Source organism: Rhipicephalus sanguineus, chromosome 1, assembly GCF_013339695.2.
Source record: "Rhipicephalus sanguineus isolate Rsan-2018 chromosome 1, BIME_Rsan_1.4, whole genome shotgun sequence".
Taxonomy (NCBI): domain Eukaryota; kingdom Metazoa; phylum Arthropoda; class Arachnida; order Ixodida; family Ixodidae; genus Rhipicephalus; species Rhipicephalus sanguineus.
The window spans coordinates 96,679,165-96,697,488 of NC_051176.1; the positions used below are offsets into that span (position 1 = coordinate 96,679,165).

Below are 18,324 nucleotides of genomic sequence, written 5' to 3' on the forward strand. Positions count from 1 at the left end.
GTGGCATTATTGTCCCTGTTTTATAAAGCAGTTTGCAGTCTTTCGGAGCCAGTGGGTTAATAAATAGTGATAATTTCTAGGGGTGTGCGAATATTCGAAATTTCGAATATTTTTCGAATAGTGTTTGCTATTCGATTCGATTCGCACCAGAATTTTACTATTCGAACTTCCCAAAACAAATACATTCAACGTCCGATTGAAAGTGACCCCTGCAGATTTTTAATATGCTTCACCTCATTAACTCTCGTATTGCGGCAAAGCTGCCTTTCAATCCCCGTTACGGTCGAACTTATTCAAGAGACAGTCAACGTCCAATTAAAAGTAGTCCCTATAGATTTTCAATATGCTTCACCTCATTACACCCATGTATTGCGGCAAAGCTGCCTTTCAAGCTCCGTTACGGTCGAACTTAGCCAAGAGACACTCAACGTCCGATTAAAAGTAGTCCCTAGATTTTCAATGTGCTTCACCTCATCACACCCCCGTATTACGGCGAAGCTGCCTTTCAAGCTCCGTTACGGTCGCACTTGGCCAAGAGACAACGTCCGATTGAAAGTAGTCCGAAGATTTTCAATATGCTTCACCTCATTACACTCCCGTATTGCGGCAAAGCTGCCTTTCAAGCTCTGCTGCGGTCGCAAATGTATTAACTCAAGCAAACGCTGGTTCCAGCATGGAGATGAAAGATGTGCACAGTTGGAGGCTCTATTAATGCTGTTTTGCACCTGAAATGTGGGCAGGAAGTCCGAAAAATCGGACGCCGAAGCTTTTTAGCATCTGAAATTTCAGATGTTCTTATGTGTCGACGTCTACGAGGCAGATTTGGAACTCTGGACTTGAAGGGAGCACACCCTTGACCGCCACACCAGTTGGGCTTCCGCAGAAGTTGAAAGAGGAGGAGAGGCTGAGGAAATGGCATGTTTTCCTATCACGTGTAAAATGTTGTCGGCAACGTCAGTTTGGTTGCACCAAATCATGTACATAAATACAATTCGGCCTCTACATTGCCTCATTCTTGATAAGACAAGTATGAAACACCACCCCATCAGCACTTCATCAACCTAGCGAAAAGAAACACTTTCATGCTGCTATTTCATAAGAATGTGCTTAGGAATCCTCTCCAACTTTTTTTTCTGCAATTTCGCTTCGAAGTATTCGAGAAACATTCTAGAAATATTCGAAAATATTCGATTCGATTCGCACTCACACTTCAATATTCGAATTTGCTTCGCACCCAAAATTTTGCTATTCACACAGCTCTAATAATTTCATTTCACAGACCTAATTACTAAAAGCCAACATGCTTTTGTTGAAAAAAAATAATCAAATAAACACAGTTGAGGAGATTATTTGAGGATAATTCATGAATGATATTTACCCAGTCATGCACCACTATAGTCAACAGGGACTGCTCAAAACTATGTTTGCATTATGTTTGCACTGTGTTTACAATGCACGCATATGCGTGAATTTGGGTCAAGACATATATTGTTGGCTAGTTGGGTCGACGTGGCTAAATACAATGGCACTAGAGACGATACAAGGCAAGAGAAGACGTTGAGACGGACACAAATTAAGGCGGACTGAGGTTTATTGCTTTACCTGACAGTATGAAATACTGCCTTATAAAAATAAACAAAAAATACACAATCCAGCATTTGCACTAGAAAAAGCTTTTCAACGGAACATTCCTACTGCATGCATATGGAAGAATGCATTAGGAAACAAACATTTTTTTCTGATAACATGACTGGAAAACGTACCGGCACAAGATTCTCTAAGCTTCCAAGCTCATTTGTTATGCGCCTTCCTTCTGTCTCTATGTTTTTCCTGGTCTCGTGTCATCTCTGGCGCCACAGTACAGCCAGCTTGAAATCTGTTTTGCATTGCTTGATGAAAATTGACTTCTTTTTTGACTGCATACATCTTAATTGTTCCTTCCAATGCCAAGTTTCTTTCTTATATTGGATTATTTCATGCTTCCCTCATCACTCCTACTATATTCACAATGTTGTAGTTTCAATCACTTCTTGTTTTCATGTTGATGTGAGTATACAGTTCAGCCAACTCGACCTTGTCTCCGGAGTAGGGCACTTTCATTAACTGTTATTGTTTCTTGTATTAGGTCCTCTTATACTTAGGAGAGTAATTTTGCCTGTTTGCTGTCTTTAATGCTTTACCTACAATTCAATTACAGTGTCAAAAATTGGATTATAGTAGTATGAAGTCTAATTGATTTTATTATATATGCTATTGTGATTATCATCTGTGCACCAGTTTATCAGCTTGCATAGGTGTAAAAAAATATAATTGCAGAGCACTACATAAGGTTTTCACACTTAAAGGGGCCTTGCAACACTTTTTCAGCATGGTAACAGAAAACGCTGTCGATTGGTAGTCGAGGCTCCTGAGAACATGCAAGCCAAATATTATAACGCAGCACACTGGCTGGAATTTACAATTCTCAAAGTCAGCTAGAAATCGTTCCCTCTTCTTTCTACAAATTATGCTGTATACCCAAATTTTCGGCCATTGGCTGATTTGGGCATCTTGAGCTGTATAGTAGTTACTGTGGTCACCACGGGAGGCCGTCACGGGCCCCGCTTGTGCCCGCAATTACACTGAAAGCAAACCGAGGGTTCGACAAAAAAAAAAAAAGAAAAAGTGCTCAAGGTCATGATGCGTGCGTGACGCTTAACTTCTTACCCCCTGTTTCATCCCTCCCTGCTTTTTTTCCAGCACACTCGTCGCGATGAGAGAAGAGAGAAAGCAATTACAGCGTGCGACAAATCTCTGCAACTCTGCTCGTATGTACGTGAAAGATTCTAAAATTTTTGCAGCGGTCGATTCGTGAGGCAATAAACTCCTTTAATGAAGTCATTTAATGGTATAGTACCTGGAAAAGTGTTGCAGGGTCCCTTTAAGCAGTACGCTAAGAATTAAGGGAGCCACAGCAGCTTATCTTGTATCTAATTAATGCCATGAGACCAAGCACCTGCAGTGTAGCATGGTATGGACCGATTACACGACATATGAATGCAAAGACCCATCATGAAGGTAGCCGTTTTGTTTTCTCATGCTGCCATTTCAGTTTGTGTGCAAAAAATATCACACATTTCAATTTTATTTGTTCGTTTACTTTCTTTTCATGAGAGGCACTCTTTCTCATTCAGACCATTAAACATTTATTTCATTTGCTTTGTAGTTGTTGATGTCAAGAGGTGCAGCCACCATGTATGAATAAATAAACAAGGAGAGACGAGAGAGTGCACTGTGACATGCAGTGCAGCGATAGGACTAGGATTTAGTGTAACAAAATGCGGATTGATGGTATTCAATGATCCCAATGATCAGGCAGTGTCAATACAGGGCCAAAAAATACCAAGGGTAAGCGAATACAATATGATACAAGTACCTCGGAGCGTGGGTAAATGAGGGTGATAGGTACATAGAGGTACCGGAAAAAGCCTCGGCAGCTAAGGGAAAGAGGAATGCTGCAATAATGAAGCGCAGAGCATTATGGGGATACAATAGGTACGAGGTGCTTCGAGGTCTGTGGAAAGTTGTAATGGTTCCGGGGCTTACATTTGGGAACTCAGTGGTATGCATGAGGCCAGAGGTACAATCGGGAATGGAATGGATGTGAATCAAAGAACTGTAGAATGCCTCGCGTTGGGTGCTCACGGGAAGACGACAAATGAGGCTGTAAAGGGAAAGGATTTGGGATGGGCAAGTTTTGAGGTGGGGGAAGCTCAGGGCAAAATAAGGTTTGAAGAGAGGCTAAGGAATATGAAAGAGAGTAGATGGGCAGAGAAGCTGTTCCGTTATTTGTATAGGAAGAGCGTTGACACACAGTGGAGAAAAAGAACTATATGAGGCTCACTAGGAAACATACAGCTGGTAGCGTAACCGATATGGCAACAAAGAGCGTAAAGCGAAAAGTCAGAGAGGCGGAAAGGATTTACTGGACAGCAGCTATAGAGAAAAAACCGGCTCTGAGTAACTACCGAAAGGGCAAAAACGGAATAAGGAGGGAGGCATTTTGTGAGAATTCAAGGGGAAGCGCTTTACTGTTTGAAGCGAGGTCGGGTTGCCTTAGAACGTGTAGTTATAAAGCGAGATTCAGTAAAGAAGAAGAACAGTGCAGATGCTGTGGGGAAGATAAGGAAACGGTGGAGCATGTTCTGATTGAATGTGGAGATATCCACCCAGGTGTACGTTTGAGCATGAGCCTTAAGCCTTGGGTCTTAGGGACAATGGAAAGCTGAACAAGCCTGCGGTAAAAATAAGTAACATGCGGCTAGAGTATTGGCGGCAGAAAACTAGAGAGAAAGGAAAAAAAATAAATAGTGGGAAAAGTAAGGACATTCTACAGTAAGGGGCAGAGAACTGGGCTGTGAATTTGCTTTTGTTTTTCTCTATAGTAAGATTGATTCAATTGTAGTAAACAAGGCACTATACACCAACCAAAAAAGGGGGGGGGGGGAAGAAAAAAATCCTTTTTTTCTTTTTTGTCGAGCCTGGTGGCACACATGTCACCGACCCTTTATAAAGGGGACGCTCATAGCATCCATCCATCCGTGCATTAACATGTTTTTGTTTTCTCTCTCTCCCCCCTCCCCCCTGTAGTATTGGTCAAACATGTGACCTCTAAGAGACATGTATTTTCCAAAAATGTTCTGCTGCGCTGCCGTAGCTTTGACTGCACTGCACCCGCGGGTGCTGAGGACGCAAGGACCTGTTCGACCGATGCTCTCCTTGGCTTCAGTCCTGTTGCGCTGTGTTCTCTCTCATTTTTTTCTTCCTACATCATAGCCGCTTTGGTGTAGCCCCAAGCAATATTTCTTGTGAGTGCCAGATTTGTCTTTGTCTCTTTTGACAGCTGCACACTGCATACCTACACAAAGGGGAAAGGCAGCATAGCATAGGTCATCATCATCACCGACTCGTGCTTGAGCGCCATGTTGAGCGCTGTGAGCACCACGTAAACCAGTGATGTATATTGTAGCGTTAGCTACACTGACCGAAGTGGAGCCATTTCACGTGGCAGAATTGAGAGCTGTGCTGCGCATGCGCGAGGAGCAGTGACGTCACACGACGCACCGGAGCCGCCGCTGCCGCGCGCGCCTCGCCGGTCTGCGCATTCCAGAGGAGTGACGTCATAGCCGTGGCAGATGCATTGGCGCAGGCGCGCGCCGAGCTGTGCGCCTCCGTTGCGCAGTGGCCGTCCGACGCTGGATCGAGCCGCTTGATAGCGCCTCTCATTTTGCGCGCATACGCAGACGTGTCAGTGGGGTTATACATATGGCGGGGAGGAGGAGGAGGAAAAGAAAAACGGAAGGACAGGGAGGTTAGCCGTTTGTCAGACCGGCTGGCTGGCGTTTAGTGTGGCATAGCTATGGAGAAGGAGAGCGCAAATCGTGCTAAGCGGCGCAGGAAAGCGGAGAAGCTTGACAACCAAGAAAGCTAAGAATAAGCCACTGCAATTTTTTCTGTTCCTCAAGGTACCTATCAGTGAAGGGGGACATTGAGAGAGGTTGTACGTAAAGTCCCTAGATATTTTTCTCTAAAAATGGAAAAAGAAGGCTGCTCCTGTCAAGGTTCAGGTATTTGCTGTTTACGTACCGGCAACTGTTTCTTTATGTTAACGGGCATATGACTATTTTAGTTGATTAAATGCTATTTTTTGTACACGTGCAGTTTTTTCCCTGCTAAAAAACACCACCCACAAGGCAAAACAGCCGAGAGAGCTGTAGAGAGTCTGGCAACCTGTGTGGCGCTTCGTTTCTTTCTCCATGTGTTTTGGCCAACGTTGATTTTGGCACGTGGTGAGCGTCCGGCACGTTTTCGGCGTTAACATTTGATAAAGGTAATGCTTTTGATGAGATCCGACTGTTTATTTGTATAACTGGTGCACATGTTCTAACTTTGATAGCCATCGAGAACGCGAAAAGCTGTACCCGAGGCAAGCACACCTGTTTTAAGGAAACACCGGCTTTTCTCGAATAGGCATTGTCAACATCCGTACAGCCCGTAATTTTCTTAAATTTCGCTGTAGTTATTTTTATTATTCTGTTAGCAGGCACTTCAAAGCAAGATCAAATTGATTGAACTAGGAGGACGGCAGCGCTTTGAGGTGAACAAACTTCGTGCTGCTAACTGCAGTGCATTGAACATCTACGGGAATCGTTATTTATTGCAGTGAAATATTGAAGAAGACACAAGACAGGTCCCCTCTCCTGTGTCTTCATACTTGCACTGGTTAGCGTTTTTGTCAGTGCACGCAGATCGCGGCTTACTGACAATATGCAATTGTCGTAAGGCCGGGGACATTGATTGCCTTCATCGTACCAACATCCTGCTCGAATGAGAACAGCCAGTTCTTAGATTAATGTGCGATAAATATCACGTTCCCTGGTGGCTTTCTGATAAGAATATCGCTGTCTGTTAGACGTGTATGAAAACAGTGCCCAGTCGTGCTCGTTATAAGGTAGGGAAATCTGCAAAGCGCTGTATGGCTTGTCGGAATTGGTGTAACATGAATAGCTACCGCATATAAGTAGCGCAGTTGTATCATGTTATAGCAGAGTATATCTAGTCATTTTCCCAGTCAGATGTAAAAATATATTCGGGCGAGGTTTGTCATCTGACAACTGAGTGAGACCAACATAATGGTAGAAGTAATAACGTGGTGTCGTTTTTCGTCTTAGATGTGGAAGTATCGTTGCAGGCAGTTTGAAAAGTCTTAATGGTGACATTGTATTTTTATACTTTAGAGAAAAAAAAAGTTTTGAAATGTGCAAAGTACTCCGAAAACAAACTCATTAAATATTTTCTCACCTTTTTTTAGTGATCTCAAGTTTATTCTAGTGAGATTGCATAGAATTCTGGCATGCACTCTAGTGCACCGTTTGGAAGACATGCATTTCAGGCAGTGATTCTCTGTTGTATTACATTACCAACACAGGTTTGAATTAAAGGGTATGTTGCAGCAGAAATGTGTGTCTGGAACACTATGCGTTACCTGTAAAAGCATCCTAACTTTTGATGTTTTTTACAACATGTTCAAGTTAAGCAGAATAACAGCACATGAGACGGCGGATTGAAATAAATGCAGTGCTTTGGCTTTTCCTTTTTTAGACATGGCAAAGAAAACAGGAGGACAGTTTATTGCTGGTCTTTCTAGTTTTTGTTGTTTTTCTGAACAATTCTGTTGTGCTATCTGATTACTGATAATTTGGCTATTGCACTTTCTCTTTTTGTTCCCCTTTAACTGAAGTATTCTTTGTTGATTCATTGCTTGTTTACTGCTTAACACGTGTGGAATACTATGGCACACTTGCATGCCCAGTGATCACTGGGCGTTGCAACTGCTGAATGTGTTAGATTACTAATTTGGAGCCAACACTACTGCATAGAGCAAATTAATTTCCCAGAAGCAAACTCTACGACAATTTTTAAAGCAGCCCTTGTGACAACTTCATTCTTTTCGCTGAGGAGCTGATGAATGGGGTGGCATTGTCTTCATTGCTTAGTCTTTTTCATTTTTTTCTTCATATGCAAAGAGTGACAGTGTGCTTTTTTTTGCAGTGCCATGAGCTTTGGTGGTGGCGGAAACTTCCGTGGAGGCCGTGGAGGCTTCCGCGGTGGTAGTGGCGGCGGCGGTGGTGGCTTTCGAGGTGGCGGCGGCTTTCGAGGCGGCAGCGGTGGTGGCTTTCGTGGAGGCCGTGGAGGTGATAGGGGTGGGTTTGGTGGTCGTGGAGGAGGCCGTGGCGGCAGAGGTGGAGGTTTTCGGCGCGACTTTGACATGGCGCCTCCCGACGAGGTTGTTGGCAAGTATTTGTTTCTTGTTTTTCTCACACCAATGCTTTTGCCCACTCAGTAGATACTGAGTGAGAACTAAAAAGTACAAGATGTGTTGAAGGACTGGTGTTATCAACCAGTACTCGTTTCTTCTTTTTCCATTCTAGTCTTTATTTCATTAGTTGCGCATGACCAGTCGATTCTGGTATCATCACAATCGGTGGTCATGTGGATTTGCCTTGTCAGTGCCCTGTGTTTTGTACATCGGTTGCTGTTGCAATAGCATTAGCATTTCACCTATTCTTGTAAGGACTCGCTACTATTTGAATAATCGAGTTAAAATATTTGGTCTCCAGATGTACGTGGCAAGTTGACTGTATGGGCTTCATTTGCACAGATTCAGAATAATTTTTATTTATTTATTTATCATTTTTTTTGTGTGTGTGTGTGTGTGTGTGTGCAGAGTTTGCTTACCTGAGCCACCCATGCCAGGATGACTTGGTGGCCAAAGTGACCGAAGAACGGGTGCCTTTCTTTAATGCTCCACTTTACTTGGAAAACAAGCAGCCGATTGGCAAAGTTGATGAGATCTTTGGTCCTATCAAAGACTATGTATCCTTTGCTAGTCCAGGGAGCATGTGTCCGAAATGGTGCATTATGTAATGTTTTGCTTGTGTTCTCCTGCAAGTTCTACATACATATAGCTGAACTCTGCTTGCAGTGAATGAAAGGGTCACATGCACGCATTAATAAAATGCACCATAACATGTGCATTCTCGGTGCATTAGTCTGCTGTGTTTCTACTACTTGTGCTTGATGAAACTACTGCCATAGTAATGAATATAGGCCGGATTTTTAGGCACTAAAAAAGCTCGTTTTAGGCGCCAAAAATAGGCAGGCAAAACAATGTTTTAGGCTTCCAAAATCGTAAATATAGGCACAATAAGTTTTCACATAAATGCAAATAATTTCAAGCGAAGACGTGTGCGACCTCTATCCACGACAGGAAAAAAAATATGATATTTCTTAAGATGGCATGAAGATGCCAACATTTGAATATAGCCTGCTTTGTCCCGCACGGTTCGCACTCCCGTGTTTTACAGAGTGAGTCAAGTGTCCACTGTCGAATCAACACACTCCTGTGTGTCTTTCCGGCATGCCTAAAGTGCAGAGCAGGAGCAGACAGCCAGATTGCTAACAGACCAGAAGAGAGGGATTTCTCCTATTGACCGGGTCGAGTTGCGTAGAGCCAATTTCTCCCCTGGCAGTGAACCACTGGCGTAGGCGGGGGGTGGGGGTTCAACCTCCCCCCTCCCTCGAAACTTTTCAGTTTGCGTGTGTCTATACGCACGCACACATAAAAGCGCATGCACGAACATATATAAAGTATGGTTGTCACCCCCCCTGAAAAACATTTCTGGCTGCGCTGCTGCGTGCACATCACATTTTTCTTTCTTTTTTTGCTCTTCACTCTCCTTTCCGTTGACGGCTCTCCGCGGTTTCGCATTCGCCAACCGCTCGAGCCATGTCAGCGCGGCGGCGAATGCTCGCCGGCGTGTCCCGCTTTACTGCTGCTAGCGGTGTTGGTTGGTTAAACTAGAGGACTATACTCAGTTGAACTGGAGGACTAGGTTGAACACCATAGTTCCCAATAGTCAATCTTACGCAGTAACATGAATAACAGTCTCAAACAGCACCCGGGCGCGAAATTTTAGGCCAGTTTCGGAAATAGCCGTTTATAGACATTTGTAAGCATTCAGGCATGAACGCCTAAAATAGGCATTTATAGGCACTATAGAAACACTATAAAAACCCTTCTTAACCTCTAATTCATGCTCATATATCAAAAAGGCACAATAGGAGCGCATGGAACAAAATAGGCATTTGCCTAAAATCCGGTCTCTAGTAATGAAACTGGCACCGTATTTCACCATTCTAAGATCAAAGGAATGTCATCAACGGGCAATTTGAAATTTTGGGGCATCCTTCATTTTGTTTCATTTTACACAGCAAGCTGCAGTGCAGCACGTTCTGGTTGTCGCCTATTAAAAATGTGCCAAAGTATGTAAATGTTTACTTAAAATATCGGGGTGATATTTTGGGGGTGTGCAAATTATGCTAGTAAATATGGCATAAGGCTGATAAAAATAATTACTTTGTGTAGTTCTCTTATACATACTGCATTACTATCGCAATCAATCCTTTGCCCTTTGGGTGAAACTGCAGCTTGTCACCTTTGACTGCAAAAATCACAGTACGTCTCCGTCAAGCTTCAGGAGGACGTAAAGGCCAGCTCATTCAGCAAAAAGCAAAAGGTGAGGCAGCCATTTTTGTTGGTTCTCATTCTAGCATTGAAAGGGCTGACCCTTGGATTTACTTTCTCTGTTTCGTACCTGTGATTCTTCACGGACATAAATCCCCATCACTTAAGTATTCAAATGCATAGCTGAAAGATTTTTCCGTGGTACAGCTAGCTCTGTTATGCACCATGTATATTTCACCACATTGTCTTGAATGCTTTTGCTGATGTATTCTATCTATCCCGAAACCTTGGCTGTTCAGCAGAAAAGGCCTCTTGGCACTCGCTATAGTGCCCAACATGTTATGTAGAGAAGCGCAAAAGTTTTGTGAACCGCCAATTCTAGTTCTGTGAGGGGGCTGGGAAAGCTGGATGCATAACCTTTCTTGTATAATGGCCTGGAGGAAAAAGCACTCTGATGTGGTACTGTACATAGGAATGCCTGGAAGAAGAGGTGGGTGTTTAGATTAGACATCTTTCTCAGTTTGGAAGGACACCTTAAAGGCACCGGTGTTCCTTATTTTACAGTTGATGTAATCCATGTTAAAGCAGCAAGCTTAGCTATATTATTATACATAGCATATACATATTACGGAATAGATAAAATTAAGTTCTTGCAGCTGGATCTACATCTACTTCACTTGTGAAAAGTAGCATTAGCAGACCACTAAACTTGGAGAGATAACAATATGACAGTGCTCACTGTGCTACCAGTTTCAGTTGTAAATACTATATGTAGTATGTATAGTCGGACACAACTTTTTAAAGTCCACGGCATTTCCTCCTCAAAGGCGGATGCATACTAGCATACACCACGATGGTATATTATCAGCGCGAAGGCACCAGGACAAGAAAGAGGATGACACATTGCGCTGTGCTGTCCTGGTGGCTTCGCTGATAGTATACCGTCATGAATTTCCAACAAGCCCAAGTCACCACCCTTGTGAAGCGTACATCAGTGGACAAGCACGCGTTCCAGACTGATGTCATGAGCCAGACGGCTGGTGTGCCCACCTTGGTAGAACGCTGCCAAGTGCATGAATGGGACGATTTCTTTAGTCGTGGTGGCAATTGAATTTCACGCTTTGGTCATTAGGGCAGAGCCTCTCCAGACTTCTTAAGTTGTATCCGACTGTAGTATTTACTCCTTATGAGGGAAAGCAAACAAACAAACATGCAAGATGTGTTATTGGAGAGAAAGATAAACTATTATTTTAGTACCTGGAAGGCCTTAAGATGTAATTTGAACGTAGGTTTTTTTGAGCAGTCATGATCATGTTTTTGTCCTAGCCACTTTCATAAAAAGTGTAGTAAAAAAATATAAAATATGTCCGAATAATGGGGCATTATAAAAGAAAACTCGTTTGAATAACTTTAAAGGACTCCTGACAGCGAAAGTATTGTTTGCGACTTTTTTACTGTAATTTGTAGCTTTGTGTCTGGTAACCCAAAATTGAATGGTAAATGCTCTAACGCATTGTATAATTAATGCTAGTGTTGTTAATTGAGAACAATTTTGCGTGAGTTCGAAACGCCCGCCTAAGTACCATAAGAAACTAGCATCCCACAGCGGGGGAGAGCCTAAGATCACGTGCACTCAAGCTTTGGTGTCGTTGAAAGTGCAGTTGTGAAATCGGGGCCCCTCGCGCGGTAATGAATGAAAGGATGCGGGTGCTTTGGTATTGTTAAGTGCGTGCCCCCCCCCACAGAAAAAAGCATTCCTGGCCAAAGCAGCCAGAACTTTGTTGAGTGCAGCCCGACAACAGAGTGAGAGGAGTGACGAACAATAGTCCTCACTGGGTGCCAGTCGTGGTATTGTGCGCACCCCGCAAATCATCTCTGACGTCGACAATACTCGCTTCACTCGTGGAACGTCACACGGGGCTTCGGTCTACATCATACTAGTGGCGATGTTGCGAGGTGCTGCCAACTCAGATGGGCACTCACGCTTACTTTAAAACCAAATTAAATTATCTTAAAGGTAATGTCCAGCACTAATAATCAGTCAGAAGTGCCCCCGTATACAGGACAATCAAACAACACAAACATCCTGAGGTTTCAATTTTAGTGTCAGGGGTCCTTTAAAGAATTGTAGACACAAAAAGCTTGTATAATAACCTTATTTTTTATGTGGAAGGCCATTGGAGACCCTGATAACTACCGGCATGTGCATGATAGCATCCCCAGGACCTGAACATTAGACAATTTACATGACTCATTTGACGATTTCAAAAATTCCTGCCAAGTAGTGGAAAGCCTCTGAGTGACCACAGGAATAAGTATCACGTGATGGCAACATCATGTGGAGTATCAGAGCGGTGATGGTCGCTGTGGTTCGGTGGAAGGGACCTTTCTATTGAAGAGAGGGAGCACCTCCTTTCTGTGTTGTTGCAAGGAAGTACAAAGGCTGACACCTGGGCAGTGCATTTTTTGGGGGGTCATGCATATTTACAACCCAGAGGGGATTATGGCGGCACTCAAGAATCCCTTGTTGAAAAGGTGCTATTCAAAACCATCATACCGTATTTACTCGATTCTACCGCGCCCTCGATTGTAACGCGCACCCGTTTTCCGCGACAAAAAAAAAAAAAAAAAGTAATACATCGATTGTAACGCGCCCCCATTTTTCGGAGAAAAGAACAAGAAAAGTCCGTAGGAGTCAAACTTCGCACATTCAGAAGAACAAGTATTTGGGTTTTAAAGAACTGAATCTTCAAAAAAGTAAAACACAAAGTCAAAAAGCGGGCCTTGCCGCTAAAACTGTCACCACTACGGCGGCGATACGAGTCGCGTAATGGATCAGTCCTCGTCGCTGTCGGACAACTCCTTGTCGCTGTCAACATTCTTCGATTTCGGGAAACCGGCCCTGCTTTGGTCCACTGAAACCTTTTCGTGAAGCTTTGCTGTAAAAAATCTTCTGCTTCTGTTTGCGCCAGTCTCGCACGCACGTTTCGGGAACTCCGAACGACCGCGATGCGGCCCAATTTCCGTCCGTCTCTTTGCACATGTAATAACTATTCTTTTAAATGCGGCATCGTGGTACACTCGTCGAGTATTTGGAGTCGGCACTTCCATGCTGCCGATGCGAACGCAGAACGGGATGACAATCTCCTCAGCACACGTACGAACTGAAAAAATGGCAGAAATGGCCAAGGCGCGTAGGAGGCGGCCATTTTAAAATGTCGATGGCAATACGATAACCGAGTTTCTTTTTTTTTTTTTCGGTACTCGATTCTAACGCGCATGTGATTTTTGGACTCGTTTTTCTGGAAAAAAGGTGCGCGTTAGATTCGAGTAAATACGGTATTTGCCCTACACATTTGGAACACCACATCTGCTGCAGCTCTCTCGTGACGTTTTCGCTGATGGTTAGTGCGGCAAGCTTGGAAAAGGAGAGACATTTCGTTTCTAGATTTTGAAATTCAAATAAACGAGTTTAGGCTGTCTGTTCTCTATCAAAATTTGTTCTCAGAATTTGTCACAGCATTTCTTGCAAGCGTACAAAGCTCATGCTGCAGTCAGCTTACCATCTGATTTTGGTTTATCAGCAGCAGTAGCCTGACTACGTCCACTGCAGGACAAAAGCCTCTCCCATGTTTCACCAATTAGCCCAGTCCTGTGCTAGCTGGGTTTCTACACCTTTAAAAAAAAAATTGGTATATGTTGAACCAGAGAGCTGGTTCAACATACATATTTGTGATTTTATGCCACACCAACCAAGAAATCTTCGCTGCGTCTGTATAACGCACACAACGCCAAAAGGAAACACAGGACCTATGCGTGATGGTAATCAGTCTAAGCGAACCTATCGCGTCCAATTCACCGCCAAGGCCCGACATCGAAACCTTGGGTGTCGCCCAGAGAGGTGTGACACCAAAAGCTATGTTCACTGAACCAAACCACTTGTTCTCTGCAAAGCCCGATGAGTGCACAACATAGAAAGTTGTCACATGTCGCAAAAACAATAGAGCTTTGCTATAAAGTAACATGAAAGTGAGGCGACAGCCTAAATTATGGAACCTTTGTTCAAGATGCAACCAAGTAGGCTTTGTGCATGTGTAATTACATTGTTTGTGATTATCGCTTGAATAATTTTTTTCTGGTATTGTTGTCACACCATATTCTTCAGTTCTACATAGACCCCCGCAAGCTGACACCGCTAGCGAGGTATCTACCTGGCTACCAGCAGAACCGTGGCGGCGGAAGAGGAGCTGGGGGCAGAGGTAAAATTACTGTCAGTGTTTTGCTCCTTCAAAGCTGATCCCTGTACAGCTCTAGTTTCAGCCTTTTGTGTTCAGGATGCTTGTGATGTTTTTGTGCACAATCTGCTGGGGTCACATTCACTGCACTAGAATGTGGCCTGGGCAAGAAAGATGCATGCTTGCTGGTTTGTTCTCTTATGTAGTAAGAAGTATATGCTCTTCACCTTTAGTGACATGCTATGCATGTCACTAAAGTGGCTGCGTGGTGTTTTGCATTCCAGCAGTGTCATTGCCCAGTGATGTTGGGGCCTGCCATGATTGTTGTTTGTGCTCCTTCAATCTAAAATGCCACCATGCTTATTATGGTATTCTCCTGCTTAGTATGATGGTTTGGTTTGATCCCTGGCTGTGGTGGCCGCCTGCAGGTAGACGTACAGACAGACGGAAAAAATGCTTGCACGCTTTTCCCTCGAGACCTGGCCAAATACTAATGCTTATGCATTAAGAGGTGTCCATGACAGGACTGTACATGATCCTTGTGCCATAGATGATTTTTTTTTGTCTTTTGTGGTATGTAAAGTGTACTTTATTACACCATGAACATGTGTAGGCATGCTATGTGAAAAAAAATAAGAACACTACAACAGAGAGTTCCTCCAACAGAGAGTTTTGACAATTTGCACATGCCCATTTTATTTAGCAGTTAGCACTTCCAGCATGTGGTAAAACAAAAATGCAACATATGTTGCAGGCTTAAAGGGATACTGAACAAAATTTTTGCCACCGAGATTTTCAGCCAGGTTGAAAGATTGGGTGCTGAAATCGGTAGATACAACCTTCACTTGAGGCAGAAACTAGCGGAAAATAATGAATTGAATGTGTTTTTTCCAAACTGCCGCGTCCAGCGGGCCGCACCGTGAACTAGAGAAGGTGACATTTAACGTCCCCAGAAAAGGGCGTGCCAACAATGCCAGCCTTCGCCCTTCTCTCTCAACCTGCTCTGCTCTCACTATGGTTGCTAGAACCAGTACGAATGGCACTGGCAGCGAACAATGCTCCTGGGTGGGGTAAAGCCCCTAAATGGTGGGGCACACCTCAGAGCCTTTGTGGAAGGGGGAGAGTGGGATGTAAAGGAGAGGTGGAGAAAGGGAAGTATCTGGACAGCAAAAGAAATACCCTGCATCCTCCGTGCGGACAAGTGACGTCACAGCCATCGATCTGCAGCCCCGCGCGCGCTGATAATCATCCAAAAATATAGCAACTGAAAAATATGCGAAATAAACTATTTATCGGAACAGTCGCATCTTCTAAGTGGAATTACGATGTTTTCTTCATCTTTTCCGATTTTCGTTCAGTATCCCTTTAACACTAATATTTATGCATAACATTTACATGACAAGTTTTGGTCAGATGATAAAATTATTGTCTAGTCGTGTTTTTGAAAAGCTGGTGACCATAGGCTGGACAGCATGGGCAGCCTTTTGCCATCGGTTTCCTGCTGTATCAAAAAGCCACAACTGCTGTAGAACCCGGTTGTTGATGTTTCTAAGGCAACCAAAATACAGTATAAATAAACAAGCACGTGGTCTGGGAAAACACAACATCCAGTAAAATTTTTTTTTCATGCAGGGAATCCTTTTAGTTCGCGAAACTGTAAGGATAAGAAGGCAACATGGCGGTGCATGCTAGGGAACCATATGGCATATTGCTCAGGTGGCAAGAGTATAAGTGCATGGCAAAGGTGAAAGACAGATGGTGTGCAGGCTTCCTTCTCCTTTAGGGAGACCACATGCAAATGGTTATAAGTTACCAAATAGACCAGCAATAACTTCCACAAATGGAAGAAAAAGGGTACAGATATTTAAGTTATAATTCGGCATTAAAATAACAACGTCATTACAAAGCACATTTATACTTGCCTTGCACCCACGTCACAGCCAGGAATTCTGGGATACCAGTCGACCATTGTGGGGGACCACCTGTGGCAGTGAACGCGTGCGGAAGCGTTTCTGCTATCACTGTAGACATAGTGCTCTGCGCTGTATTAGAGTGCCCAAACCGCCAGGGAACGACAAAGACACGGCGGTCGATGTACACAAATCTCTTCCGCCTGCAAAAGGTCTTGCACGATCAATGCGACCGCACGAAGACGCGAAGCGGTGCAGTAGTTTGGAATGTATTAGGCACGCTAATGTTCGAGCATGCGGCATCCACTTAATTTCTCATAATGTCGAAAACCTTTTTTAATTATTGTAATTCTGGGACGCAACGAAAGAACGACACAAATCGCACTCGTAGGCCAGCAATCTGAGCTGTGTTAGGAGACGAATCCCGATAGGGCACTGACGCTTCTGTTCAGATACAGCACACGCCACAAGGAAACTGCACACTAGGACTGCGTGAAACGACTTCGCACCTGCAGAAAAATGAGGCTCATACGGCGGCAGTTGCATAGTCTGTCGGCACTGGGAGCAACAGTGCAGTGGAAGGTCAGCCTTCACCAGAAGACGAAAGTTGCATGAAATAAAGTGAGCCTTGTTTGTAGCTTTTTCAAGGGACTCTTGAGAGGGTCGCAGTGCTCGAGGAGTTGACGTAGTAGTTGACGATGTCCCCATGCGTCACTTCAGGTAGAGCATTGAAGTCTGTCGGGGCACGGTCGCAGCGCATACAATTCGACACTGTTGCACATTCGCACCAGTACTGTGTATCGAGCGCGCGCTGACCCGACTAACTTAGCGTAATATTCTGCGCTAAGTGCCTCTCCACTGCGAGCAGGCAGCATTGCGTCCAGAAAGTCACTAAAACTCCAAAGATACTTCGAGTCAACCAATGCGTGTATGGCGCTTCATACAACGAAGCAAACTGAGGCAACTGCTGATCCCCCAATATGGCCGCCACTTTGATTGGAGGGACGGTTGTGACGTCACGTGCGAGGCATGTATAAAAGAGCTGATCACCATGCTAAAAAGGCATGTCTGTTTCACAGCTTTGTGATGATGTATGAATTTTAGTGGTGCAAATGCCTGATCTGATCATTGTCAAGGTTTCATTGCTTAGTCGAGCTTGGCGAACTCATGTAGCTTTTGCACACAGCACATTCATGCAGGAGCATCTCTCAGTTTACTTTGTGCAGTCATGAACATTCATGGCTTCAAATTAGTGATGGGGGATAGTGTCACAAAACTGCATCAAGTCTTAGTGAACTTTGCTTTTTCCATTCACCAGGCTGTGTGTCAAGTTTTGAACACTAGCTAGTCCCCCATAGCGCTTTGACTAATAATGTATAGTGGCACTCAGTATGAGTTACAACACAGTGGCCATGGTTCAAGGGGCCCCAAGTCTACACCACAACACTTGCAAACGTGAAATTGCTTTTGGAAATACCAGCATTCAAAACGTTGTTTACGTCACCGTTTTTTATGTAGGCACCACCGTTCAGTGTTGTGCCGCTTTGACTACGGGCAGCATGTTGCAACTCATATTGAGTGTGACTGTTCCATTAGCAGCAGCAGTTTCACTTGTCATAACATTAGACAAAAGTGTGTGGGCCTGCGCTTATGGCCTCAACTAATGATTTGCTTTTCTTCTGTTATCAAGGTGGAGGCCGTGGCGCACCCCGTGGACGTGGTGGATTTGGTGGACGCGGTGGTGGTGGTGGATTTGGAGGCCGAGGAGGCGGGGGATTTGGAGGCCGAGGAGGTGGTGGATTCGGAGGCCGAGGCGGCGGTGGATTTGGAGGCCGGGGAGGCGGCGGGTTTGGAGGTCGAGGAGGAGGTGGATTTGGGGACAGGGGTGGAGGCGGTGGATTTAGAGGAAGAGGTGGCTTTGGTAACAGGGGATTCTCCAGGTCATGATCCAAGTACTGTTGCTTCAACTCAAAGCAACACTTGGCATTGTATAGGAACAGTTTTTTCTGAACTGTGTCATTTTATTTTTCAAACGACTGCACCTATGAATAAAGGTGCCCCACTACTTTTACAAGGATTCTTGTCAACTGTCTGTGTGTCATTGCTTTGTGTG

General features: G+C 44.2%; 1 protein-coding gene across 1 annotated transcript; it reads left to right on the top strand.

Annotated features, from left to right (window-relative positions):
* The first annotated feature begins 5,749 nt into the window (after window positions 1-5,749).
* On the top strand, window positions 5,750-18,288 carry LOC119394322 (H/ACA ribonucleoprotein complex subunit 1). Its single transcript, XM_037661621.2, has 6 exons — window positions 5,750-5,869; window positions 7,591-7,832; window positions 8,267-8,415; window positions 10,059-10,118; window positions 14,232-14,325; window positions 17,902-18,288. The coding sequence occupies exons 2-6, from the start codon at window positions 7,595-7,597 to the stop codon at window positions 18,156-18,158; spliced, it is 798 nt and encodes a 265-aa protein (XP_037517549.1). The 5' UTR covers window positions 5,750-5,869; window positions 7,591-7,594; the 3' UTR covers window positions 18,159-18,288.
* Window positions 18,289-18,324: the final 36 nt, after the last annotated feature.